Source organism: Cydia splendana, chromosome 1 (genome assembly GCF_910591565.1).
Source record: "Cydia splendana chromosome 1, ilCydSple1.2, whole genome shotgun sequence".
Lineage (NCBI taxonomy): Eukaryota > Metazoa > Arthropoda > Insecta > Lepidoptera > Tortricidae > Cydia > Cydia splendana.
The window spans coordinates 392,865-415,453 of NC_085960.1; the positions used below are offsets into that span (position 1 = coordinate 392,865).

The 22,589-nt window shown below is 40.6% G+C and overlaps 2 protein-coding genes across 2 annotated transcripts in view; both read left to right on the forward strand.

Moving 5' to 3' along the window:
* LOC134798617 (dystrophin-like) overlaps window positions 1–22,589 on the forward strand; it is a 734,075-nt gene that overhangs the window by 12,019 nt on the left and 699,467 nt on the right. Inside the window, exons 3-6 of the mRNA XM_063770984.1 lie at window positions 126–191; window positions 9,979–10,140; window positions 10,394–10,525; window positions 10,904–11,015. Coding sequence (XP_063627054.1) covers window positions 126–191; window positions 9,979–10,140; window positions 10,394–10,525; window positions 10,904–11,015 — 472 coding nt within the window. The remainder of the gene's footprint in view (window positions 1–125; window positions 192–9,978; window positions 10,141–10,393; window positions 10,526–10,903; window positions 11,016–22,589) is intronic.
* LOC134794438 (uncharacterized) lies at window positions 5,962–7,434 on the forward strand. Its single transcript, XM_063766254.1, has one exon. It carries the CDS (start codon window positions 5,962–5,964, stop codon window positions 6,757–6,759), a length of 798 nt encoding a protein of 265 aa, XP_063622324.1. The 3' UTR covers window positions 6,760–7,434.

Consider the following 22,589-nt stretch of genomic DNA (forward strand, 5'->3'; position numbering starts at 1 on the left):
ATTTTTGTCGTACCGGTCGTATTATTCGTGAACCTCGCGCTCCGCGGGGGGTCGCTGCAGCGTACAATTTGTTGTGCACGTGTGATTTTTGTGATTGTGTTGATGTTGATGTGTTTTGTTGGCAGGCGCGCTCGGAGGAGCTGGGCGCGCGGCTGCAGGACGCCGGCCCGGTGCAGGCGCAAGTGCAGCAGGTAACTATACATTTTATTTTACTATCTATAGGTTGCGATCACTAGTTTAAGTTACAAGTAAGTACCATTTGTCCATTAGCTTTAATTTTTAGTCCTGTTATTTGGAAATGGTTCCCTGCATGCATAACAACCGTGACATTCGAGAACTCATTCAACTGTTTACTGCATTTTCGGGCAATAAATCCCATATTGAAACTGATTTTCTCATGCTACTCGTACTTACGCAGTATTATGTCATGCGTGCGCAATAAGTGCGATCATAACACTCAATAATTTACAATTATGTCAATTTAACGACATGTTTCTTTTTAAATAGAGGTAGGTATGTTTAAGACGAATGTAGCCTAACGTATGCTACGTACTTTAGGCACCTCATGATTTAATCAATTAGGTACACGTCAACGACTCTTCTATTCTGAAATACTCTACTGTCTGCTGTGGCTGTTCTGCAAATATAAGAGATAAATTATAGTAGAGCCGAAGCCTACAGAACGTTAGTGAATAGAGAGCCTGCATAATGAAGGGCGCAGTACCCTACACTCAGCCCCAGCCACAGTTCTCAAACCGAATACGGCGAATTTACATCACTACCTAACATAGAGTACTTACAGCTCGAACACGACGTCCGGGGAAGCGAAATGGCACTCCTTCTCACGCCCGTGTCCCGTTTTCAAGCCAGTTTTCAAGTGTTAACTATGGGCCACAGAAGACATGATAGATATTTAGATGGACCATAATAGACAATCGCAGTTATCACTCGCGCCGTAACTTACTACACTTGCGTCCGTCATTTTCTGTCGCGCCGAGTTTTACACCTGCACTTAAGTCGCGTTCTCACTACGTTGTACCGTCCTATACTTCGAGCAACACCGGCTACCGACACATCGGAAGGGAGGGGCCCAAGCGATATCTTACCGTACAAATCTTTCTGCCATTTTTTGCGGGGGGAAAGGTGCACACAGTCGCACTTCTCACACACTTACATACAAAATCCAATCTGTAATGACGACACAAATACATAGAAAATGACACACGTCAAAGACAAATCTTGCAAACCTCGATCTCTTTTTGTGTACGGACAAGTCACAAGTGTCACAACACGCACACTTACACATTTTCATCGAAGTATTTTATTGTATTCTGACAGATGAGAAGTCGGATTTCGGAGAAGTCGATCCGCAATTTGTACTGGGCGAGCAAAATCGATAAATCCAACAATTACATGAGACTAAAATATAATAATTGTGTTTAAATGTAATTAAACGTATGATATGTAAAAAAAAAATTACATGTGAAATGTAACACCTTCTTTTTGTAAATTTTATGTCTCCGACCTGTTTTTACGACAAAAAATCGAGCAATTAGGCATTTTTTCTGCTGCTGTGTTCACGCGCGCGTCTGGACTCGGTCTAGTGAAAAATCCGAGCGCAACTAGTTTTATTACCCGCGCTAGATCAGTTGATCTTGTACCTAGGCAGAGGGGAAATAGTGCGAATGCACTAATGCCCTTCCGTGTTGCTCGAAGGTCCTATATGTGTACTCGTAATATAAACGTTTCGTATTTACTGGTAAATAGTCTGTGGCTCTGCAACTGGTAAATACAGTTAGCTCTTTGTTGTGCACTTCTAACGCCTGGATTATGCCCGACCTGACAGCTTCCGCCTTTGTTCCGGTTTCACTGACAGACCACTGACAGACACGGTAGCTGTACAACAGACATTTTCACAGGAAATCGAGGGTAATTCTCTCATTTAAGGCTGATCTGCATGTTAACATTTTAGCATGCTGATCTAGCTTTAGCACGCGTAGCAAGTAGCAACTGTTTAAAACTAGCGTCCAAATTGTATAAGACGTGACCGTTTAAAAATCGTAGTGTAACTAATAATGACTGGTTCTTGTGAATACAAAAGCGCTTGATTTCTTCGAATAAATGAAAACTCGGGAAAACGATTATTCGGAAGAAACCTTGAAAACTTATTTGTCCCGTCTTCTACGCGAACCCATATAACGAACATTTAATTAAAAGCCGTATTGTTTAATTCAAGTTTTTCTATATTTTTTTGCAGAAGTAGTAATTAATTTTCTGGTTTACAGCTAAGGAAAATGATCATATTTCAGATTGTCTGAATGTGAATCTGTGTCTGCTGCAGACACCGCTTGTCTGGCTTGTATCGTTTCAAAGCTGCATAATTATTTACAAAAGTGCGGGTAGTCGTTAATTTGAGGTGTCCCTCTGGGTCGCCGTGATAGCCGCGGGGAGGATGCAAACACTACTGAGAAGAGGCAGTATTTTAACATTCATTTAGCCTATTCAGGTTTTTCCAAAAAACTATGATTAGGTAAAACCGGAAGCCTACTGCGGTGGACCGCTAAGTAAAGCACGGATTTATTATTCGCTGCATTTTATCGTCACTTATTAGAACGACACAGGGTTCAGGTGGCCAGCAGTTGGCGTCCATATAACTGGATTCCCTCTGTAAAATTTTACACGCCGAAGCGCGCAAAGACATGTGGCATGCTTTTATGTACCTATTTCTACAAATAAAATTGAGTTAGTTGAGTTGTAAAACTGCATCAGCTATGCACTATGTTACAGTAGCAGCGGGCGGTGGCGGCGGCGAGCACTTCAGCCGCCGCCGCCGCCGCTAACTGAAACATGCCCGTAAACAGTGCCGTACCGACGACATGCCACGACCTAACAAATGTCCCCTCCTCATTTGTAAAACGGCTCCAAGTATCCTGTCCTATAGTACGGAGTACAGTCAGCAATAGGGCGAGTTCTTCAAAACTTGATTCTCTAAACAATAGAACTATGAAGATAATTTTTTAACTCTCTCGATTAAATAGATACTTCTTCTGCTGACTGTAACTACTCTGTTCGGGATGAAAACGTAGTTTCCGTGATATACTAACTTCTGCGTGCCTTTCTTAATGTAAAGATGGCATTTGCTAACAGTGGTGAAATATACATACATATCTATATTTCTAATAGTAGTTACAAAGAAAACTGCTGTTGCCAGATCACTAGGCACGTGTCGTGTCGCGTCTAGACATACGCGACGTGTGGACGCGACACTACTACCTACATATGTGTACCTTTATAACGATGTATTAGGCACATACGCTTTCAGCGTACGAGAGGGAATGTTAAAGAGAAAATGAGAGTGGAATCGACAAGCGTGTTAAGGGTTCCGTGTTTTATGCAACGTTATTAAACTTTTAGAAATCAACGATTGCAGATCGATAAGTTTACGATTGCGACTTCAATATGAAACTACGTGTATGTGATAAAAAAACTTTTGAATTATCTTATGTAGGTTGTTCTATGAAGAAATAAATAATAACTAGAAAACTTAGATTAGACTTAAATAAACTAAGTATGACATTATTTACATGTTTTATACGACTAAAGTCTATTTTTGGACGAAACACTACCTATATACTTACATACATATTATATTACATAAATAAATAATGACATTTATTATTATGCACTATTGATAGTGTAGGTACTAATGGGAATGGAATTAAACGATATGAGAGTCGAAATAGAACGAACGAATTAAAATATTATTTATGTCGTTCTTATAGACAACGTGCTTTAAATAAACGCGACAGATCCTTTTAACTCACGGAACCCTAAAAGCAATATCGTTTTTTGTCACGTTCAGCCGTGTCTCACGTTACAACGTACGTAGGCAAATACACGATTTGTAGCGACGGCTAAAATGCACCTGAAACTCAACGCAGCCAACATTTAAACACATTCACGGAACATTAGTTCTTATCTTGTCGTGATAAGGTTTAAATTTGTCCATTAACAATGCATGGTGGCATTCAAACTTTATTTCAATTACCCAGTTAGCGTTTTAGCTTATCTGATAAAGTTGTACCACACAAGCGTACACGCAAACAGAGACGCAACTTCGCCCTCAAGTTGCGCCAAACTGCCTCTCTATACTCAAATATTCCCACTCGACTGAAGAACTATGTCTAGCGTTATTTGACCTGTACCGATCGGGTGTTAAGTATCAGAATATTAATTATGAAGCGCATGCAAAGAGCGCGAAATAACTACACATAGGTATACGTAGATGCAATTTTACTTGTAAAATGCTACGCCGCGAGCACTACTGGGTTACATCCTTCAATATTCTATAGTCTAACAGGTTATGTTCATCAATAGTATTATTTTTAATGGTCGCAACTGAAAAAAGCGGTCACGCTTCCTTAACTAAATGAGTACACGAGCGAGTTGTCTTATAAATATGTTCCTTTTAGTTGAAGGGCTTGTGGATCGAAAGGTAGATGAATGATGGTCTGTGTGAAGTACACAGGACGTAGCTTTGTGAATCGAGTGGAATGCAGAAGCTAACTAAACTTGTGGTGGCTCCATTACAGTTTTCGCGTCTTGGCCGACGGGAGCTCGTAATTTATCGCGGGAAATGTTGGACCTTAGGTACTTGGTAATATTATTTGTAATTACAAAATGAATAAACACTAGATTTTTAAGAAATAGAAATAATACATTTTCTAACATCTTGAAATAGGTATGTGAGTTTCAAAAAACAAAGTCACTAAATACTTCATTTATTTAAAGAAGTTAATGTCGTTTTGCCGTAAAATTATTCTTTTTTGAGTACCCTGGCACGGCCGGCGCACGTTAACCCTTCTGCTAGACATTTTAACTGTCGCATAGTAATTTTCTTAGGGCCACTTGCACCATCCCACTAACCCGAGGTTAAGCGGTTAAACCGTTAACTTAGTGTCAAATTGTACTGGTAACCATGGTAACTCCAGGTTTAACCGGTTAACCCGGGGTTAGTGGAATGGTGCAAGTGGCGCTTAGTGGCTAGTAAAATACGGAGGACTTTAAATATTTTCATAATATAATATCGGGACGTATACCTGTAGGGAGGTAATCCCGTGAGCGATGGCGGGCAGATATCGCGTTGCTAATTAGGTATTAGGTATCGTTATTCGATCGTATTTCTTAGTTCCGCCATATTAAAACCTTGCAAAAAAGAAGCTTAGATATGTAGCTTTCAGTCTGAAGTTGTAGATACCAGTTAGGTCCGCTATTGATATTATATTTAGTTATGTTTGTCATTTATGTCTGCGTGTCGGTATCTAAATATATAACAATTCCATTATGCAGATACTGAATGATGAAAGACAACGGTTAAGGTAGGAAAATTTGGAAATTTTAAACATATTCTTCAAATGCTGTGGAAATTCAGTATGAAACGATTTATCGAAATTCAATCTTAAAGGGGGTGAAGATTGGGTTGAAAGTTTTAAAACTTGATCGTCGATATTAGTTTTGCGTCTCATGTACTGCCCTCCTAACGAAAAGTGCAATAACTAGAGTCAAGCTACTTTCGAGAAAAACGCGGTAATATATTTTAAATTTGTTTAGTTGATATCTCCAATATTACACATCCTATTGACTTGAAACTTTGACCAAAAAATAGATAATATTATTGAGTTTATTTGTATGTACCTAATAATTATTTATTCATTTATTAATACTATAAAAAATGAGCAAACGCACTTATGCTTAGGATGGTCCAATACAGACATGATATAATTACGAGCCATAACTGCAATAAGTAGTCTACTTATCGCACTTATCGTAAGTAAATCAAGATATTACGATTATTTTAAGCAATTATAGTATGGTGCTGTACGTATGCTTAAATCTTAAGTACAATAAGTAGTTTACTTATTGCAGTTTTAATTAGTAAGACAATGTATTTTTTTTTCTATTATGGTTGTTGCAAAACCGTACGCTGACGACATTGCACTGACAGATGAGGACAAACAGAAACTGAAGCATAAAGTGAACCAATGGAAGGGTGCGCTAGAGAACGGCGGTCTGAAACTAAATGTTGCGAAGACCGAGTACATGGCATGTGGCGGCACGGACCCCGACCCCATAAAGGTAGGAGACGAATTTGTCGTGAAAACGAATAAATTCAAATACCTTGGGTCCGTGCTGCACGAATCGGGTGAAATCGATCACGACGTTTCAGCCCGAATTAGCGCTGCTTGGGCAAAATGGCGAGAAGTAACCGGTATCCTCTGCGACCCCAGGATACCGGTGAAGCTAAAGGGCCTTGTGTACAAGAGCATCATCCGACCAGTCCTACTATATGGTAGCGAGCCCTGGCCTGTCCTCGGAAGGCATGTCCAGCAGCTTCACGTCACGGAGATGAAGATGTTGCAATGGATGTGTGGCGTTACGCGACTAGATCGCATACGTAACAAACACATGCGTGGCAGCCTCGGAATCCGTGACGTAGCGGATAAGCTGCAGGAAAGTCGCCTCCGATGGTATGGCCATATACGCCGCAGACCGGTAGACTACGTCGGAAATAGATGCCTCAATCTCACTGTCCAAGGCCCTAGATCACGCGGCCGCGGTAGGCCTAAGAAACGCTGGCTGGACGTCGTGACAGCGGACATGGGAGAGACCAATCTCACACCTGAGGATGCCGAAAACCGGGCAAAGTGGAGAAGACTGAGCAGGAAAGCGGACCCTGGCGCTAGGCCGGGAAAACGCTAGGTTTAAGAAGAAGAAGAGGTTGCTGCAAAAGTGTATTTTATGACACTTGTACCATTGTTCTGTGTTTGAGCATTAACCTCCCGGACGCTTCGGGCCTTCGGCCCTACGCTGAGGTTGGCCTTCGGCCTTCGCATTTAGACACTTGTACCATTGTTCTTTGTTTGAGCACTAACCCGGATGCATCGGGCCTTCAGCCCTACGCGGAGCTCGGCCTTCAGCCTTCGCATTTAGACACTTATACTTTAGTTCTGTATTTGAGTATTTGACTTTCCGGACGCTTCGGGCCATTGGCTCTACGCGGAACTCGGCCTTCGGCCTTCGCAATAAAGACGCTTGTACCATTGTTCTGTGTTTGAGCACTAACCTTCCGGACGCTTCGGGCTTTCGGCCCTACGCGGAGGTCGGCCTTCGGCCTTCGCAATTAAGACACTTGTACCATTGACGATCGGTCTGGCCTAGTGGATAGTGACCCTGCCTGCGAAGCCGATGGTCCTGGGTTCGAATCCCAGTAAGGGCATTTATTTGTGTGATGAACACTAATATTTGTTCCTGAGTCATGGGTGTTTTCTATGTATATAAGTATGTATTTATCTATATAAGTATGTATATCGTCGCCTAGCACCCATAGTACAAGCTTTGCTTAGTTTGGAGCTAGGTTGATCTGTGTAAGATGTCCCCTAATATTTATATTTATTTATTGTTCTTTGTTGAGCACTAACGTCCCGGACGCTTCGGGCCATTGGCTCTACGCGGAACTCGGCCTTCGGCCTTCGCAATAAAGACACTTGTACCATTGTTCTGTGTTTGAGCACTAACCTTCCGGACGCTTCGGGCCTCGGCCCTACGCGGAGGTCGGCCTTCGGCCTTCGCAATTAAGACACTTGTACCATTGTTCTTTGTTTGAGCACTAACGTCCTGGACGCATCGGGCCTTCGGCCCTACACGGAGTTCGGCCCTCGGCCTTCGCATTTAGACACTTATACTATAGTTCTATGTTGAGTATTCACCTCCCGGACGCTTCAGGGCTTCGGCCTTCAGACACTTGTACTATTGTTCTGTGTTTGAGTAATAACCTTCCGGACGCTTAGGGCCTTCGGCCCTACGCGGAGCTCGGCCTTCGCGATTAAGACACTTGTACCATTGTTCTGTGTCTGAGCACTAACCTTCCGGACGCTTCGGGCCTTCGGCCCTACACGGAGCTCGGCCCTCGGCCTTCGCATTTAGACACTTATACTATAGTTCTGTGTTGAGTATTCACCTCCCGGACGCTTCAGGGCTTCGGCCTTCAGACACTTGTACTATTGTTCTGTGTTTGAGTAATAACCTTCCGGACGCTTAGGGCCTTCGGCCCTACGCGGAGCTCGGCCTTCGCAATTAAGACACTTGTACCATTGTTCTGTGTCTGAGCACTAACCTTCCGGACGCTTCGGGCCTTCGGCCCTACACGGAGCTCGGCCCTCGGCCTTCGCATTTAGACACTTATACTATAGTTCCGTGTTGAGTATTCGCCTCCCGGACGCTTCAGGGCTTCGGCCTTCAGACACTTGTACCATTGTTCTGCGTCTGAGCACTAACCTTCCGAATGCTTCGGGCCTTCGGCCCTACGCGGAGCTCGGCCTTTGTTCTGCGTCTGAGCACTAACCTTCCGAACGCTTCGGGCCTTCGGCCCTACGCGGAGCTCGGCCTTCAGCCTTCGCATCTAGACACTGGTACTATTGTTTTTTGTGTTGGCGCACTAACCTCCCGGACGCTTCGGGCCTTTGACCTTACGCGGAACTGATATAATATAATTATACTGATACAGCCTAACCCCATTTTTTTCCACCACACCAACGCCAAGAAAATACTGACTGTATCAAATCCGATTTTGCCCCCTAGTAAGATACATAACTATTGTCATCTTGCAGCGGGGGCGCAATCTAATATGTTTATTAACTCGTAATGCTACTAAAGTAAAAACTTAAAAATAAAATTAAGTAAAACGGTTTTATTTTAATCAGAAAGTGTACCAAAAACTAGAAAATAAAAATTATTATACTAATCGGAGTCCTATATACTTCCTATGCTCCTTTCTCGACAGTAATCATGCAAGACGCGGGTAGCAATGTAGTCTTCTCGAGTCGGATTCTAAACGCCACTTTTCGACACTATGTCAGTGATTTAAGTATTAATCGATTTTTTTTCTCAGACTAAATTAAAAACGTGGGGCGTTAGTATTTAGAAATGTTGAGAAAGATCTAAAATTATAAGAATATACAATGCATAGTTATGTTTACTAAGATTTTCTTTTACAAATATATAAATGTATTATATTTTCCTTCCAACGCCGCACGTTTTTATTTTAGTCTGAGAAAAAAAATCGATTGATACTTAAATCACTGACATAGTGTCGAAAAGTGGCGTTTAGGACTCCGATTTGTATAATCATTTTTATTTTCTAGTTTTTGGTACACTTTCTGATTAAAATAAAACCATTTAACTTAAAACTTTTTTACTTATTATATTATGCTCTATTTTATACTACTCATAAATGCGATAACTTGACATCATATCGCACCGTGATTGGTAAAACTATACTGTCTGTGCCCCATCGTCCTAAACATAAGTGCAGTAACTTAGTTGTATTGCCTTGTTATTAAGTAAACTTATCATTAAAATTTCGACAATCCTAAACATAAGTGTAACAACTTCACTTATTGCGTTTATAGTTATTGGACTAACATTTGTTATCACAATTTTACTAAGCATAAGAGCGATAACAATTCTTATTACACTTTTTACTAGTAACGTGCTAATAAAAATAATATACCCTACCAATCATATTCGTAATAACTATCCTTATTGCAGTTTTTGTAAGTAAGTGATGTTGAAGTATTTTATTAATCCTACTTACTAAAAGTGTAATATCTATAGTTATTGCGGATATTGTTAGTAATGTTGCTTAAAAGTATTACTAATCCAAGAATAACTACAGTTATGGCGTTCTTCATAAGTAAATCACAAGTCTTTGCCTCAGATATTGCAGTTATGATTAATAAAAAACATGTTTACGTTACATATACCTTAAAACTGTCTAAGAAGAAAATATAGAACTCGTTATGCTCAATCCGAATATGTATATAACTCAATTTGACCCAAAACTCGAGTTATTGCACTTTTCGTTAGGAGGGCAGTGTATACTTTCAATTGTCGTATTTGACGGCGTTGTGTGTGTTACAGGCATGCGCAGCACTCGGCGCGCACCGCGACTTCCTCTCCCAGAAGCTGGCCGCGCTGGGCAAGTTTGCCGCGCGACTGGACGCCGCCGCGGCCCGCGCTCAAGCCGCTCGAGCACGGCTCGCTGCCGCGCCGCAAGATGCTGCTGCCGTGGCTGAAGTACAAGTGAGTAGTATACCTAATCAAGAGCTTCCTCATTTGATTTGGAGTTTATAAACCTACCAAATGTGTACCATCACACTCCTCGATTGTTGTTAAGCCATTTAGGGTCATAGCTAAGAGTAAATTGGTTGTCTAATACTTACGCTATGGAATGTCCAATTTAGCTAGAACCCTAAATGGCTCAACAATCACGGAGCGTGACTGTATATACGAGTTACCAAAAATAAATGGTAAAATGTACAACTGTATTGTCCAGGAGCTGATTCGCTCGCAAGAAGCGGAAGTGCGCGAGGTCCTGGAGAACTACAACAACCTGGAGCGCGAGTGCGGCGCCGCGCGGCAGGCCGTCGCGCCGGCGCTGCGCGAGCGCGCCGCCCGCCTGCGGCAGGTATGCACTCCCAGTGCAACCGTGGAACGTTTCACATGACAAACCCCCTTATTCATAAATGCACTAAAGGTCTCAATTACCTAGTCATGTTTCCCCCCTTTCTTACAAATAGGTGCATAAAGCAAAATCACAGATTAAGACAAATGAGGCGTATGACCCGTTTATAAATAAGAAAAAAAGGGCAAGATGCACCACGCACAATGGACGAATGTGCACGGCGTTCCGAAATATTCTATATAAATACAAGAGATTGTAATGGACATACCTGCCTACACCTACCTGTGTATACTGGCAGTTAAAAAGCACTTAGAATTTGAACAGTGAAGAAAAGTAGCTGCAGCTTATTAACTTTATCTAACACTTGCCATGTTTCTCCAGGACTGGGCCGCACTGCGGGGCCACGATCCGCCGACGGTGGTGAGCGAGACCCCGCGGCGCGGGTCCGACACGCCCAGCGAGCGCAAGGGCTCCACCGACAGCCAGGCCAGCGGTGAGTTCGCACAGGGCATCACCTGAACAATCAACACTCGTAGTTGACTAAACTTTACATGTGGTGGTTGGATCTTACATGGGGAAATAATGTCGCCTCTGTTCCTGAATGTTTACACCTTGGAGAGAAGTCGGGAATTTATAACCGTTTTCTTGATTGACTAAAATCGTGATACTGCTTTGCTGGCTCCTAATATAGCAAAAACAAAATAAGTTAACAAAAATGTGTTACTTGTAAGGGTGGTATTCCAATTTTTTTGTCCAATGTCATTGCGTCTCACTCTCTCATTAAGTAAAATTGTGAGACGCAATACACATTGCAAAGATGGATTACCACCCTAAGATACATTGCCAACAAAAGAATTAAAATGCCCTTTATCAGAGGCATTTCTTTTGGCTCGGTAGCCATTTCCAAAGTATGTCTTTTTCTATCGTAGCTATCAGGAACAGAAAATACATTTAAACTAAAATCTATTTACGACAAAATAGGTTCAATCAGTTGCATTTTAGAGCACATGTCGCGAGTCAGGCGGGAGATAACTGTCAGCGAGATTTTGACAAATGTTAATCAAGGCAACGGTCGTCAAAACCAAAAGTTGCATGTAGCCCTGTGGGTCAACTCGCGACATCTGCTGAGATCGTATCATGTCTGGTGTCTGTGAATACGTGTGGTTGTGGTTTTACAATAAACGCTGGGATACTAACTGCTTGTTTCATTCATTAACTCCTAACTGATTCTGTACAAAAAATATTAATTAGACATAATATTTGAGCACCTGTGTGACGGTTGTGAGTGGCACGTTTAGGCTTCAACACGTTTGGTAGATACAGTAGACTAACATGTAGTAACTAACTGCTAGATGGGGGGCAATGAATTTGAATGAATTAACAAGCATGGTGGCGGGTTAACTTGAAACTGAATATGAAGCTATTTAAAAATAAAACTTATTAAACTTACGAAACAACCATAATAGCTGTAATTATATTTAACACTAGATTAAGAATCCTAATGAGATGTTATTAATTGGTGTTATTAATTTGAGTCGTCGTTTAGCGCATCCTTTTAAAAGAACTACAGAACGTACATAAATACAACTCTCGACTGGAGTAAAACTGCGAGCCTCGTGTTACTAAACGGCCTCGCCTCGTGTTACTAAACGGCCTCTCCTCACTCGTCAATTGTATCCACTCAGCCAGCAATTACCCATTTGTAGTAATAATAGTAGTAATACTATTATTGTATTAGAAATTGAACGAGGGTGTTAATAAATGATGACAGTCGTGAGGTTAGATCTTATTGTGGCGGTAACTGGATACCTGCGATTCAGACAATTGTTCGCGACGTGGAACATTATTACATCACCTATTCACCTAGCGTCATGTGGTATTTCATGATGTGGAACACAGATGGAATTTACCGCAGTCGCTAGCTAGTAGACATGCCTACACAGTACACATACGCGCGATGTCATGTTACATGTGTTAGAGCAAAGTTTTGGTAAGTTTGAACCTTAAGGTCATTGAAATAGAGTTGAAGATGATTAAGTTTGTATTAAATAGATGAGCACATACATTCCATGTCATTTTAGGCTTAGCGCTGGGCCGAGAAATATTGCAAAATTTATATTATAGTGCAGTATAATGTATGAATATATGAACTTAAAAAGTTAATATGTTTAAAAGGTCCTTTTCGACCCACTGGACATATTATACCTATGAAAAAAATATCACATAGGTACCTACCTACCCCTTGGTTGCCATAAAATGTGGGTACTAGATTCAAACCAAACATTCTTCAGAATACGGGAGTAGGCATAAGGAAGGTTAATGAAAGTTCCTTATTCCATAATAAGTCAAGAAACGTCCATTGAAGCGCACTTCAGAAATGAAAGTACCTAATAATTAATGTTTGTTTGGAGTTGTCGCGTCCGTACTTCGTTGACGACATTTTTTCAAGTTATGAACATCAAAGTTATTAAAAATAAAAGAACGATAAACAAAATTTCGAGTTTCATCCAAGTTTCATACAGCAAGCAGTATACATAGGTACATAGGATAGGTGCTACAAGCAATTGAAATCATAAAATCACTTTGAGATTCAAATGAACGATGTTAGTCTTACAGACCTATTCGGATTTCGAGATAATCACAAGATCTTGAGACGATTTAGAGATCAACTAGATTAGATATCGACGTTAGATATCGACTAGATGTGACTTGGATATCTAAGTCATAACTTGTCGAAATCGTTCAAGAGGACCTCCAGAATCGCGGAAACGTCAAATTTGACATATCTATCTTACAAATATCTTTAAATTATCCGTATCGTAACTTGTTGAAGTCTAGTAGAAATCTAATTCATTTTCCGAATCGAGCCGTTACTAAAAAAAGTTAAAACACTTCAAAGTGCTGTGACTTCAAAACGTAAAATTGTAGCAAAGTGACGGGTGTCATGGAAGTTGTTGCTAATGTAATACTTGTAGTTTATGACGTTAGCACGCGGGACCTTGAGGCCAATTAATTAAACAACAAAATGTATAAGTTTACGGACAAGTGAAAGTGCACACGCGCGAATTATGGCTAAATTATATCTTTTTCATGTCAAAATGTATCTTCGAATTGGCCTCCTTGGCTCGGCTCGAGATGATTCTCTCAAAGCATTCCTGGCGACGGTATTAGAGCGAGGAATGCTGGAGGCACGCGCGCTCTGAGTTTACATTATTTCCACCACTTTATCACTGAAGGCTTAAATCTATTCATAACACTTCGCTACATTACCTGTATTATAATACAGGTGACATAAATAGGTGACATCTGTCATAAATGACTCGTCGGAGTAGTTCAGGACGGTGTGAGGAGGGCTCTTTTGTCTACGAATGTGCCGTGCATGTTGGAACCTCCAGGCCTGAGCCGGTCCGATGGCAAAAGACCTGACGGGCTGACACTCATTCCATGGGAGAAGGGTAAGTGTCTACTTTGGGATGCCACATGTGTCAGCACGTTTGCCGCCTCGCACATAGGACGGACGGTCCGGACGGCAGGAGCGGCGGCTGAGTTAGAGGCGCTTCGAAAGCGCGATAAGTACTCGGCGCTGCTGACAAAATATCTTTTTGTCCCTTTGGCAGTAGAGACGTCCGGGTGTTGGTGTGCCGAGGCCAAAATTTTTTTTGTGCGAATTGGGGCAACGTTTGAGGGAGGTAGGTCATGACCCTCGTTCCGGGTCATTCCTGAAGCAGAGGCTGTCTATCGCGGTCCAGCGTGGCAACGCGGCGAGCGTGATGGGCACCTTTGCGTCTGGAAGGGCGCGGGACGGGTTGTTTGATTGAGTCTTGGTTGTGGCTTTATTTAGCTTAGTTATTAATTTAGTGTTTAGTTCTCGGTATTGTTTTTCTACTTTTTAACCGACTTCAATTTCATAGTTGGAGGTTCTGTATTCGGTTGTGGCTATGTTTTTTTTTTATGTATGTTCACCGATTACTCCGAGACCCGTGGGTCGATTTGAGTAATTATTTTTTTGTTCGAGTGAAGGTACTTCCAAGGTGGTTCCACATTAATCTGGTGCTGTTCAGATGATGGGATCCATGAGGAATTGAGGGAACTCCTCAATTTTTCAAAGCACATGTATGGTGATTTGGGTGTTTTCTTAAGCAACTCGAGCATTTTCTCTCGAAAAGCACCAATTTGATGAAGTGGACCTGATGATGATGATTGTTTTGATGATAATCATGACGATTTCTTAAAATGTAGGACGTTCAGCGATTACTCCGAGACCCGTGGTCCGATTTGAGCAATTATTTTTTTGTTCGAAAGAAGGTACTTCCAAGGTGGTCCCACATTAATCTGGTGCTGTTCTGATGATGGGATCCATGAAGAATTGAGGGAACTCCTCAATTGTTAAAGGCACATGTATGGTAATTTGGGTATTGTCTTAAGCAAATCAAGCATTCCCTCTTGAAAATCACTAATTTGATAGAGTGGACCTGATGATGATGATTGTTGATGATAATAATGATGATTTTATAAATGTAGATTACTCCGAAACCCGTGGTCCGATTTGAGTAATACTTTTTTCGTTTGAACGAAGTTACCTCTAAGATGTTCCCATAACATTGTTGGTTCTAATCTGATGACGGAATTCATAAGGAAATGAGGGAACTCCTCAATTTTTAAAGGCACGAGTATGGCGACATCGTTGTTTTCTATAGTAACTTAAGCATTTCCCCCCGAAAATCACCAATTTGATGAAGTACAACTGTAGCCCTACCAAGAGTTTGACACTACTACATATTCGCTAACGTCTTCGTAACTATCTCGTTCGCACTAATAGGATGCCAGCACGACGCATAGAAAGTAAGTTACGCACACGCTAGCGAATATGTCAGTGTAAGACTTATGGTAAGGCTACTGAGGAGTCGGGAAATGGCGGTTGAAAGGTTGGTGGTTCAGGGTCGAGGGATTCCGTGATCAGAGGTTGAGTTATCGGGGGGTTGAGGGATTGGGGGGTTGAGGGATTGGGTCAGTGGCGGGGCGGAGGATGGATTTTGTGTTTGTGTAGTGACAGGAATAATTTCGAATTTAGTGATACGCATTATTATGCTTTTCATTCATGCGTCACACGTCACTCATAAGCTTTTAACAATGCCTTAAAACTAAAAATTGAAAAAAAAAAACTTAAAAAAAAAACGAAAACCGACTTCAAAAAGGATGAAATAAAATATTATCCGTTTTTAAGTATATGCGTTACCAACTGATATGTTTGAAGTCGGTGCCACGACAAATAGTAACAATACCGGTCAAAAATAATCAGGTTTATGTCTATAATTCACATTACAACTTTACTAATATTATAATGGTGAAAGTAATTCTGTCTGTCTCTTTGTCACCTTTTCGGCTAAACAACTGCCATGTAAACTGGTGAAATTTGCCATGCAGTTAAAAAGTTAAAGCCCTGTTGTAGATGGTCCTTGGATTGTTTTATATTTTGAAATCAAGTTTTCTGGATTAGAGGCGGGAAATAACTCAGTCCCAATCCCACACCAGAGTACTATGGACAGTTCGAAAATTTGTAAAAATTGCTCTTTAAAAAACATATCGGCAATCGCATTGGTTTTATACTAGTACCGACAAACATGGTACGGACTGCGCCAAGGTGGCTTGACGGTGTGTTCTTAGGTATCTACAGAAAGTATGATCATTGCTGTCGTGTGGTGTAAGGTAGGTAATCCAACGTACATACACACATACATTCTTACACGTACATTCTTATCGAGTCACCCTAAAATCATGGTATGCTTCAAATTTGGCTTGGCACCGACTTCAAACATATCAGTTGGTAACGCTAACGCATATACTTAAAAACGGATAATATTTTATTTCATCCTTTTTGAAGTCGGTTTTCTTTTTTTTTGTAAAAGTTTTTATAGATATTTGTTACCTTAACTTATGCCCAACCGAGCAGAGCACCATCTGTGAGACGATGGATAAACGCGAATCTTCTGTCTTGTATTAGTTTTTCACTTTTACTTTTGTACTGGTTGTCCTCTTGTCCTTGTCCTTAGATCATGTACCTAGTCTGTATAAATACTGTCTGTTATGAATTCCACAGTGTATTAGCTTGTTGTAATGCTGTGTAATTTTTTTGAATCTAAAATAAATAAGGGCCGTAGGCTGGTTTGCAAGGCCTTTTTGCACTTATTTGAAACTTTTGCCTTTATATGAAAATCGCCAAAACTAACACATTGCATTTATTCGTTTCGACAGTAGACAATAAACGCTGCAGTGTGCAGCAAGTTATTGTTGGCAAAACTATTCGAGTCCCTTTTACCGCCGCCATTCGTCATAACTGTCGCGACGCATTCTGCGAGCTTGTTCGTGCGGAAGCACACCGGACTTCTGCCAACGCGTTTTGAACCTTGCAGCTAATAGTTTAGGGCAGGAATTAATGTAATATGCTGGAATGCGAAACTGTGCATTCGAAGATATAATTTCAAACGCTTATCGAGCATAGACGAGTCGAAGGTTCGGGAAAATCAGCATAACTTTGAACAATCTCATCCTATTGCATTTCATACACCGTACCTCTGTTGTACCTCAGATAGGTGAGTAGTGTGTTTGTGGTGTTGAGTAGGTAATAGTAGTGTTTGGTAGACAGAACAAGATTCTATATCCGCCCTTTATTACGGTTGGCCAACTACGGGAACATACACCGAACATTGGCTGACATGTTCTTGGCCATTTTTTTACAATGAATGCCTCACCCGTTTGCGTTAACAATGGGAATGTGAACGACTGAACACAAAGCCAGGAATGCGCTCCAAAATGTGCGCCATTTATTCCCCGCCTCAATTTGAAACGTCTCAAGGATCTTGCCGCCACGTGTTGAGTTGACACCGCAAGGTGTCGCAAGTGTCGCAACTGACTTTTCTATTGCATTGCGGAAAAGTAAGTGGCAATAGTAGGTATTTGTGTAAGTATTAAATGTTATATGCTTCGCCTTATAAGTTGTTATCACCTGGAGACTTGCAAATTGCAACTCTTTAGAAGGTACGTAGGTTACCGCGGGTACTATGTACCTACGAACTACTTTACAATGAAAACCTCGTTCCATATAAAGTCGATTATGAATTTAGCCTGTCGTCCACGTCATAAATATACCTCTAGATTGACATCTCATTCACCAAAATCGGCTTAGTTTGAAACGCTACGATGAAACACGACATAAACATACCTACGAGTAGAATAGTTAGAATACATGTAAGTACCTCTACTAGTACGTATTTGCACGACACCGCCACTGTCCACACCAACGTACCTACACTAGGTATCTGTTAAATGCCGATACTGCATTCGTATTTCCTGTTGAAAATGAGAAACGTGCTGGTACCCTTTAGCGTAGTTGTGTATAGTGTGCACTATGTTATCAGTGTATGCACGTCGCCGCGATATAGACGTTTCCCGGCCGCTTTCGATTTCCGCCGCGGTACTATCGTCAGTGTGAACTTGGCTAAATAGGTTACCTACAGCGTTGACTTTCACTCATACACTGTCAAGTGTTACTAGTCTGATGCGTTTAGCTACATTAACGACTACTTACTACATGAAAACATTTTTTATTTGATGAAGCCTTCCCGGCTTTCCTGATAGTTAGATAAATATGTAGCCTATGTTATAGTGTGAATCAAGCGATCTGAGCTAGTTTACTCAAAGAGTCTCAAGAATACAATACCATTGAGTGGTAAACCACAAATTAGGATAATCCCCTCGTAGTAAAAACATATTATAACCGCCTTGAAATGTTAGTATAGATTAACGACTCTATTTCTTTAAACAATAGACTACAAAATACACTAACTAAATAATGGCTAACCCAACTTTTTTTGCATTTAACAACCATCGACACCTGTCGTGGCTAAGGTGCATGTGACTTTCCAAAAGATTGAATATGATATTATCTTTTTAGACCATTTTAACCCCATTCAACAAGAAATAAGGTTTAGAATTCAATATACATGCAATGTACTTCTAACTTATTTTGTAAGTAAATTGGTTGGCGCCTACGAGAACAAAAGCAGATAATAGGATTGTAATAGAACAATGCCATTGTTAGTACAGGCAATTGAACAAGCTCAGTTGAAAGAATTTTATCTATACACGGGTCACAAAAACATATCACCTTATTCGCCTAAATCGGCTCAATAGTTTTGTCCCTACAGTGGAACATTCGACACAAACCTCTACCCACAAAATCCACGGCTTTTCATTCCTTTTAGCTTTGGATATTTGAAACTGGAGTAGACATGTACTTATTTGCACCTTGGCAATTTGCACCAACCACAGTTAACGGACTGATCAACGTCACGCAGCAGAGATCTATGAAACTTCCCATACAATAAAATTTTGCGAACGCTTTAACGGTGACAAACGGTTTGGTGCAAACGACCCTAAAATACGAATGCGCTAAGGATGTCAACTAAGATTCGTCAAGTCTCGATAAGAAAAGTCGATACAAGGTTGCACCTATAAATGCTGTTCTTCAAGCATTAACACCGACTTTGTATGCATCGTTTGAACGCAGACAGCTGTGACTAGCTCTGAATGGGTCGTCAATCCGACGAGTGTTCTCTCATAAAGACGAGTCTCCAGGAATCAATTCCACCAGCGATCGAACACGTTCTTTATGTACATAAAGAACTACTGGTTTATGATACGATCCACTCCACGGAGCGGCACTTGCTTTTATATCGCTAACCGAATAAATTGTAACGAAACTTTAAGGATGCTGCAGTTTTTAAGAGATGCAGTAAAAACTCGATTGAGTAGTGGATCGCTAGGTTTAGTGTTGTAACCGCAGACTAGCTAGTTTAAAGCTCGCTAGATTAAAGATAATAAAAATCTGTATAACCTGCTTTTTGGTTCTCTGGTAGTCACGCATTAAGAGTTGGTTACAGAGAAGAACAACACTCGTCATATTTGTGTGCAACTATTTTCTTAAACTTTTCTCAAGAAAAATTTAAGACCAATACTGGTTAGGCTAAGCTATATGTATAAATTGTATAAGGCCCATTAAATACTACGAAAAACATGCATCTACCTAATTGCTATGGTCGCCATAGTCAATTTTGATCCAGGCTAGGTACTTATTTGCTAAACATTGGAAACCAGATAGGCATTGGAATAAATACTTTTTTTTAATACTTCATTGAAATAATCTCAGATTTTACAAAATGTTACTATTCAAAACGAATAAATCATGAAATGACGTTCGTACCTAGTCAAGCCACAAAAATTAAAGTAAGTAGCCAAATGCAAGTAGGTACCTAACGCTCGCGTCGCATCGTTTGTCTACATTACCTCGGCCCGGCCCCGGCGCATTCAAATTAGGTTATTTATGTTTACTGCTAGTCTAGGTGTAGTGGAATACCTAGCAGGAATCATTTTTATCAATTATATGCAATCCGGTACTGTATTAAGACCCGTAAAGAGAACATTACAACATTGAAATGTAGTTTCCTGTACCGACTTTTCCGTGTAACTTTTGTCTTTTGTAAAGTCGTTTCAAACTCAAACAACAGCGCAGGTACGCTGCCATTAATGAACATGGCTTTAAGCCCGATAGAAGTTTGGAGAAACTCGACTGCGGAAGACCGAGACAAAGTGGAGCGCCGACTCACTTCGCGCTCTATTAGATGTCTGCATATTTACTAAGAAATTTGTAAATGTCTGTAAAGTAGGTATATGACGTAATTTGACGTATAAATAAAAATTGTCAATTTGGAGAAAGGAAATTGGCGCTTAAACAATGTTCAATTCAGGATCATTCAACTGGGCTTTCATTTTAAAACCATCTATTACCAATGTCCAATACCAATGCACCAACGTGCATTGCAAGTTGCAATGCACGTTGTAATTTGCAACTTGCATGATTTCAACTGTTTAAGCGCAAAAACTAGGCAACGTTGGTTATGACAATCATGTTATTACAAGTTAGCTGGCGCCGCGCCGGGCTCGCCGCAGATTCTATTTGAGACTACCAGGCCTATTCGGATTTCGAGATAATCACAAGATCTTGAGACGATTTAGAGATCAACTAGATCTACATTAAATATCAACTAGATGTGACTTGGATATATAAGTCATAACTTGTCGAAATCGTTCAAGAGGACCTCCAGAATCGCGGAAATCGCGGAAACGTCAAATTTGACATATCTATCTTACAAATATCTTTAAATTATCCGTATCGTAACTTGTTGAAGTCTAGTAGAAATCTAATTCATTTTCCGAATCGAGCCGTACGGCGACAACAACTTAGTTTGATACAAAAGAGGCAACTGCAAACTTTAGAGTTACCTATCTCTCGAGGTGCTTTCAAATAAGCAGTACGATGTTCGACCTTAAAGAAGATAGAGAAAGCTTTGAATTGAAGAGTTAGGCCAATTGAAAACTCAATATTTCATTCTTAGGTTTCTATCGGAGCTCGTTGTCAGAAACACTATAGAAATCACTTCAATGCTTACTTGTTTTGCACTTCAAATCGCAACGCAAAGATAGCCGTAAAATGAACAATAACATAATACTGGGTTACAAAATATGCGAGGCAATGACCCTAGGAAAACAAGTAGGTACTTAATGAATGTAACCGCAGTGAAGTGTGGTTTACGGACGGGTAACTGTACTAAGTGTAGCTATCCCGGTAGTTCCCGCTACCTATATTGCCGGTTCGCTATAAAATGGCTAGCGATAACCGGCTGCCTAGAGCAAATATTTGAAGGTCCGAAACCGTAGGCCTTCGTAAATGAGCTAGATATCAATTATGATCGTCGATCGTGCTGCCAGTGCCAGCTTCATTAATATGTACCATAAAGGCCGTGGAATATTCAATACGTGTCAGTGTTTTTCATCTACGTTAGACCTAGGATTTTAAAACATTTAATTTCAAATGCGTATGATTTGGTCCTAAATCAAACCAACCACAATTCATGGACTAATCAACGCCACATAGCAGTGAACTAAAAAAATCCCCACAACCCCATAAGTACAATAACATTTAGCTAACGTTTTACCGTTGACAGCTGGTGTTCAGGATTGTAGAAGGATCAGGCAGAATAAAAAATTGTTTAAAAATAGAAATGTACTGTATTCTGCCACACAAGTACATATAAAAAAATAGAAAAATCAGTTGCTTGTTACATGTTCAAAATTGCAATGTCACAGCGTTAGCTCGATCGAAAATTAAGACAGAGGTCGCCTGCGTCTCGCCGCAGTCCCCGATGAAGCCTTGCGTTTCGTTTCGTTCCAACAGCCGGTTTGGTGTCACTGACGTTTATGTAGTATTCGAACTTCAAGATATTCACAAGAGACGACACGTACTAGATACGTTATAGTTTAGATATCAACTAGTTCTCTTTTGCAGCGCAATTCGGGCAACCAATGTCACTTTTACGTTAGATATAGATGAATTAGATGTGAATATCCAATTCACTAGGTCATATCCTGAGGAAATCGTTCAGGAGTATCTCCAGAATCGCGCAAATGTCAAATTTGACAGGTTAGATCTTAAACATATCGTTATCGTATCTTGGTGATTTCTAAAAGATATCTAATAGATGTCTATTTCAAAATCCGAATCGGGCCCTAATTCTATATGTTTTGAATATACCTAATTTGTTGCGTGTGACTAAGCTTATTAGCTTAATCAGAACAAAGAAACCTGAACTTGTACTAAAACTGTAGCTGTCACATGCACAAAGTCACAGTAAAAATACGTGGACGTGATTTCAGGTTGTAAATTACTGAGTATGTCGTGGAATTTCCCAATGTAAATGAAAATAATGTATTTACATGCTAACAAGTAGTTAACGAGGTGCGTGGTCCGTCGCCGAGACTGGAAAATGTGGAAATTATTTATGAAAGCTGCTAACGAGACGATCACAGTGAAATAAATAGACTAACTTCAAGTAAAAGTAGAGGCGGGCTGTTAAATCGTTCGATTAGTTTTTCCAGTGAGAAAATTGGCATATGATAACCACTGTTATTTTAATGTACCGTATGACAAAGATCAGAAATATTGTAGTAAACA

Coding starts and splice junctions, on each gene's coding strand:
- LOC134794438 (XM_063766254.1), top strand. CDS start 5,962: ATGGTTGTTGCAAAACCGTACGCTGACGACATTGCACTGACAGATGAG.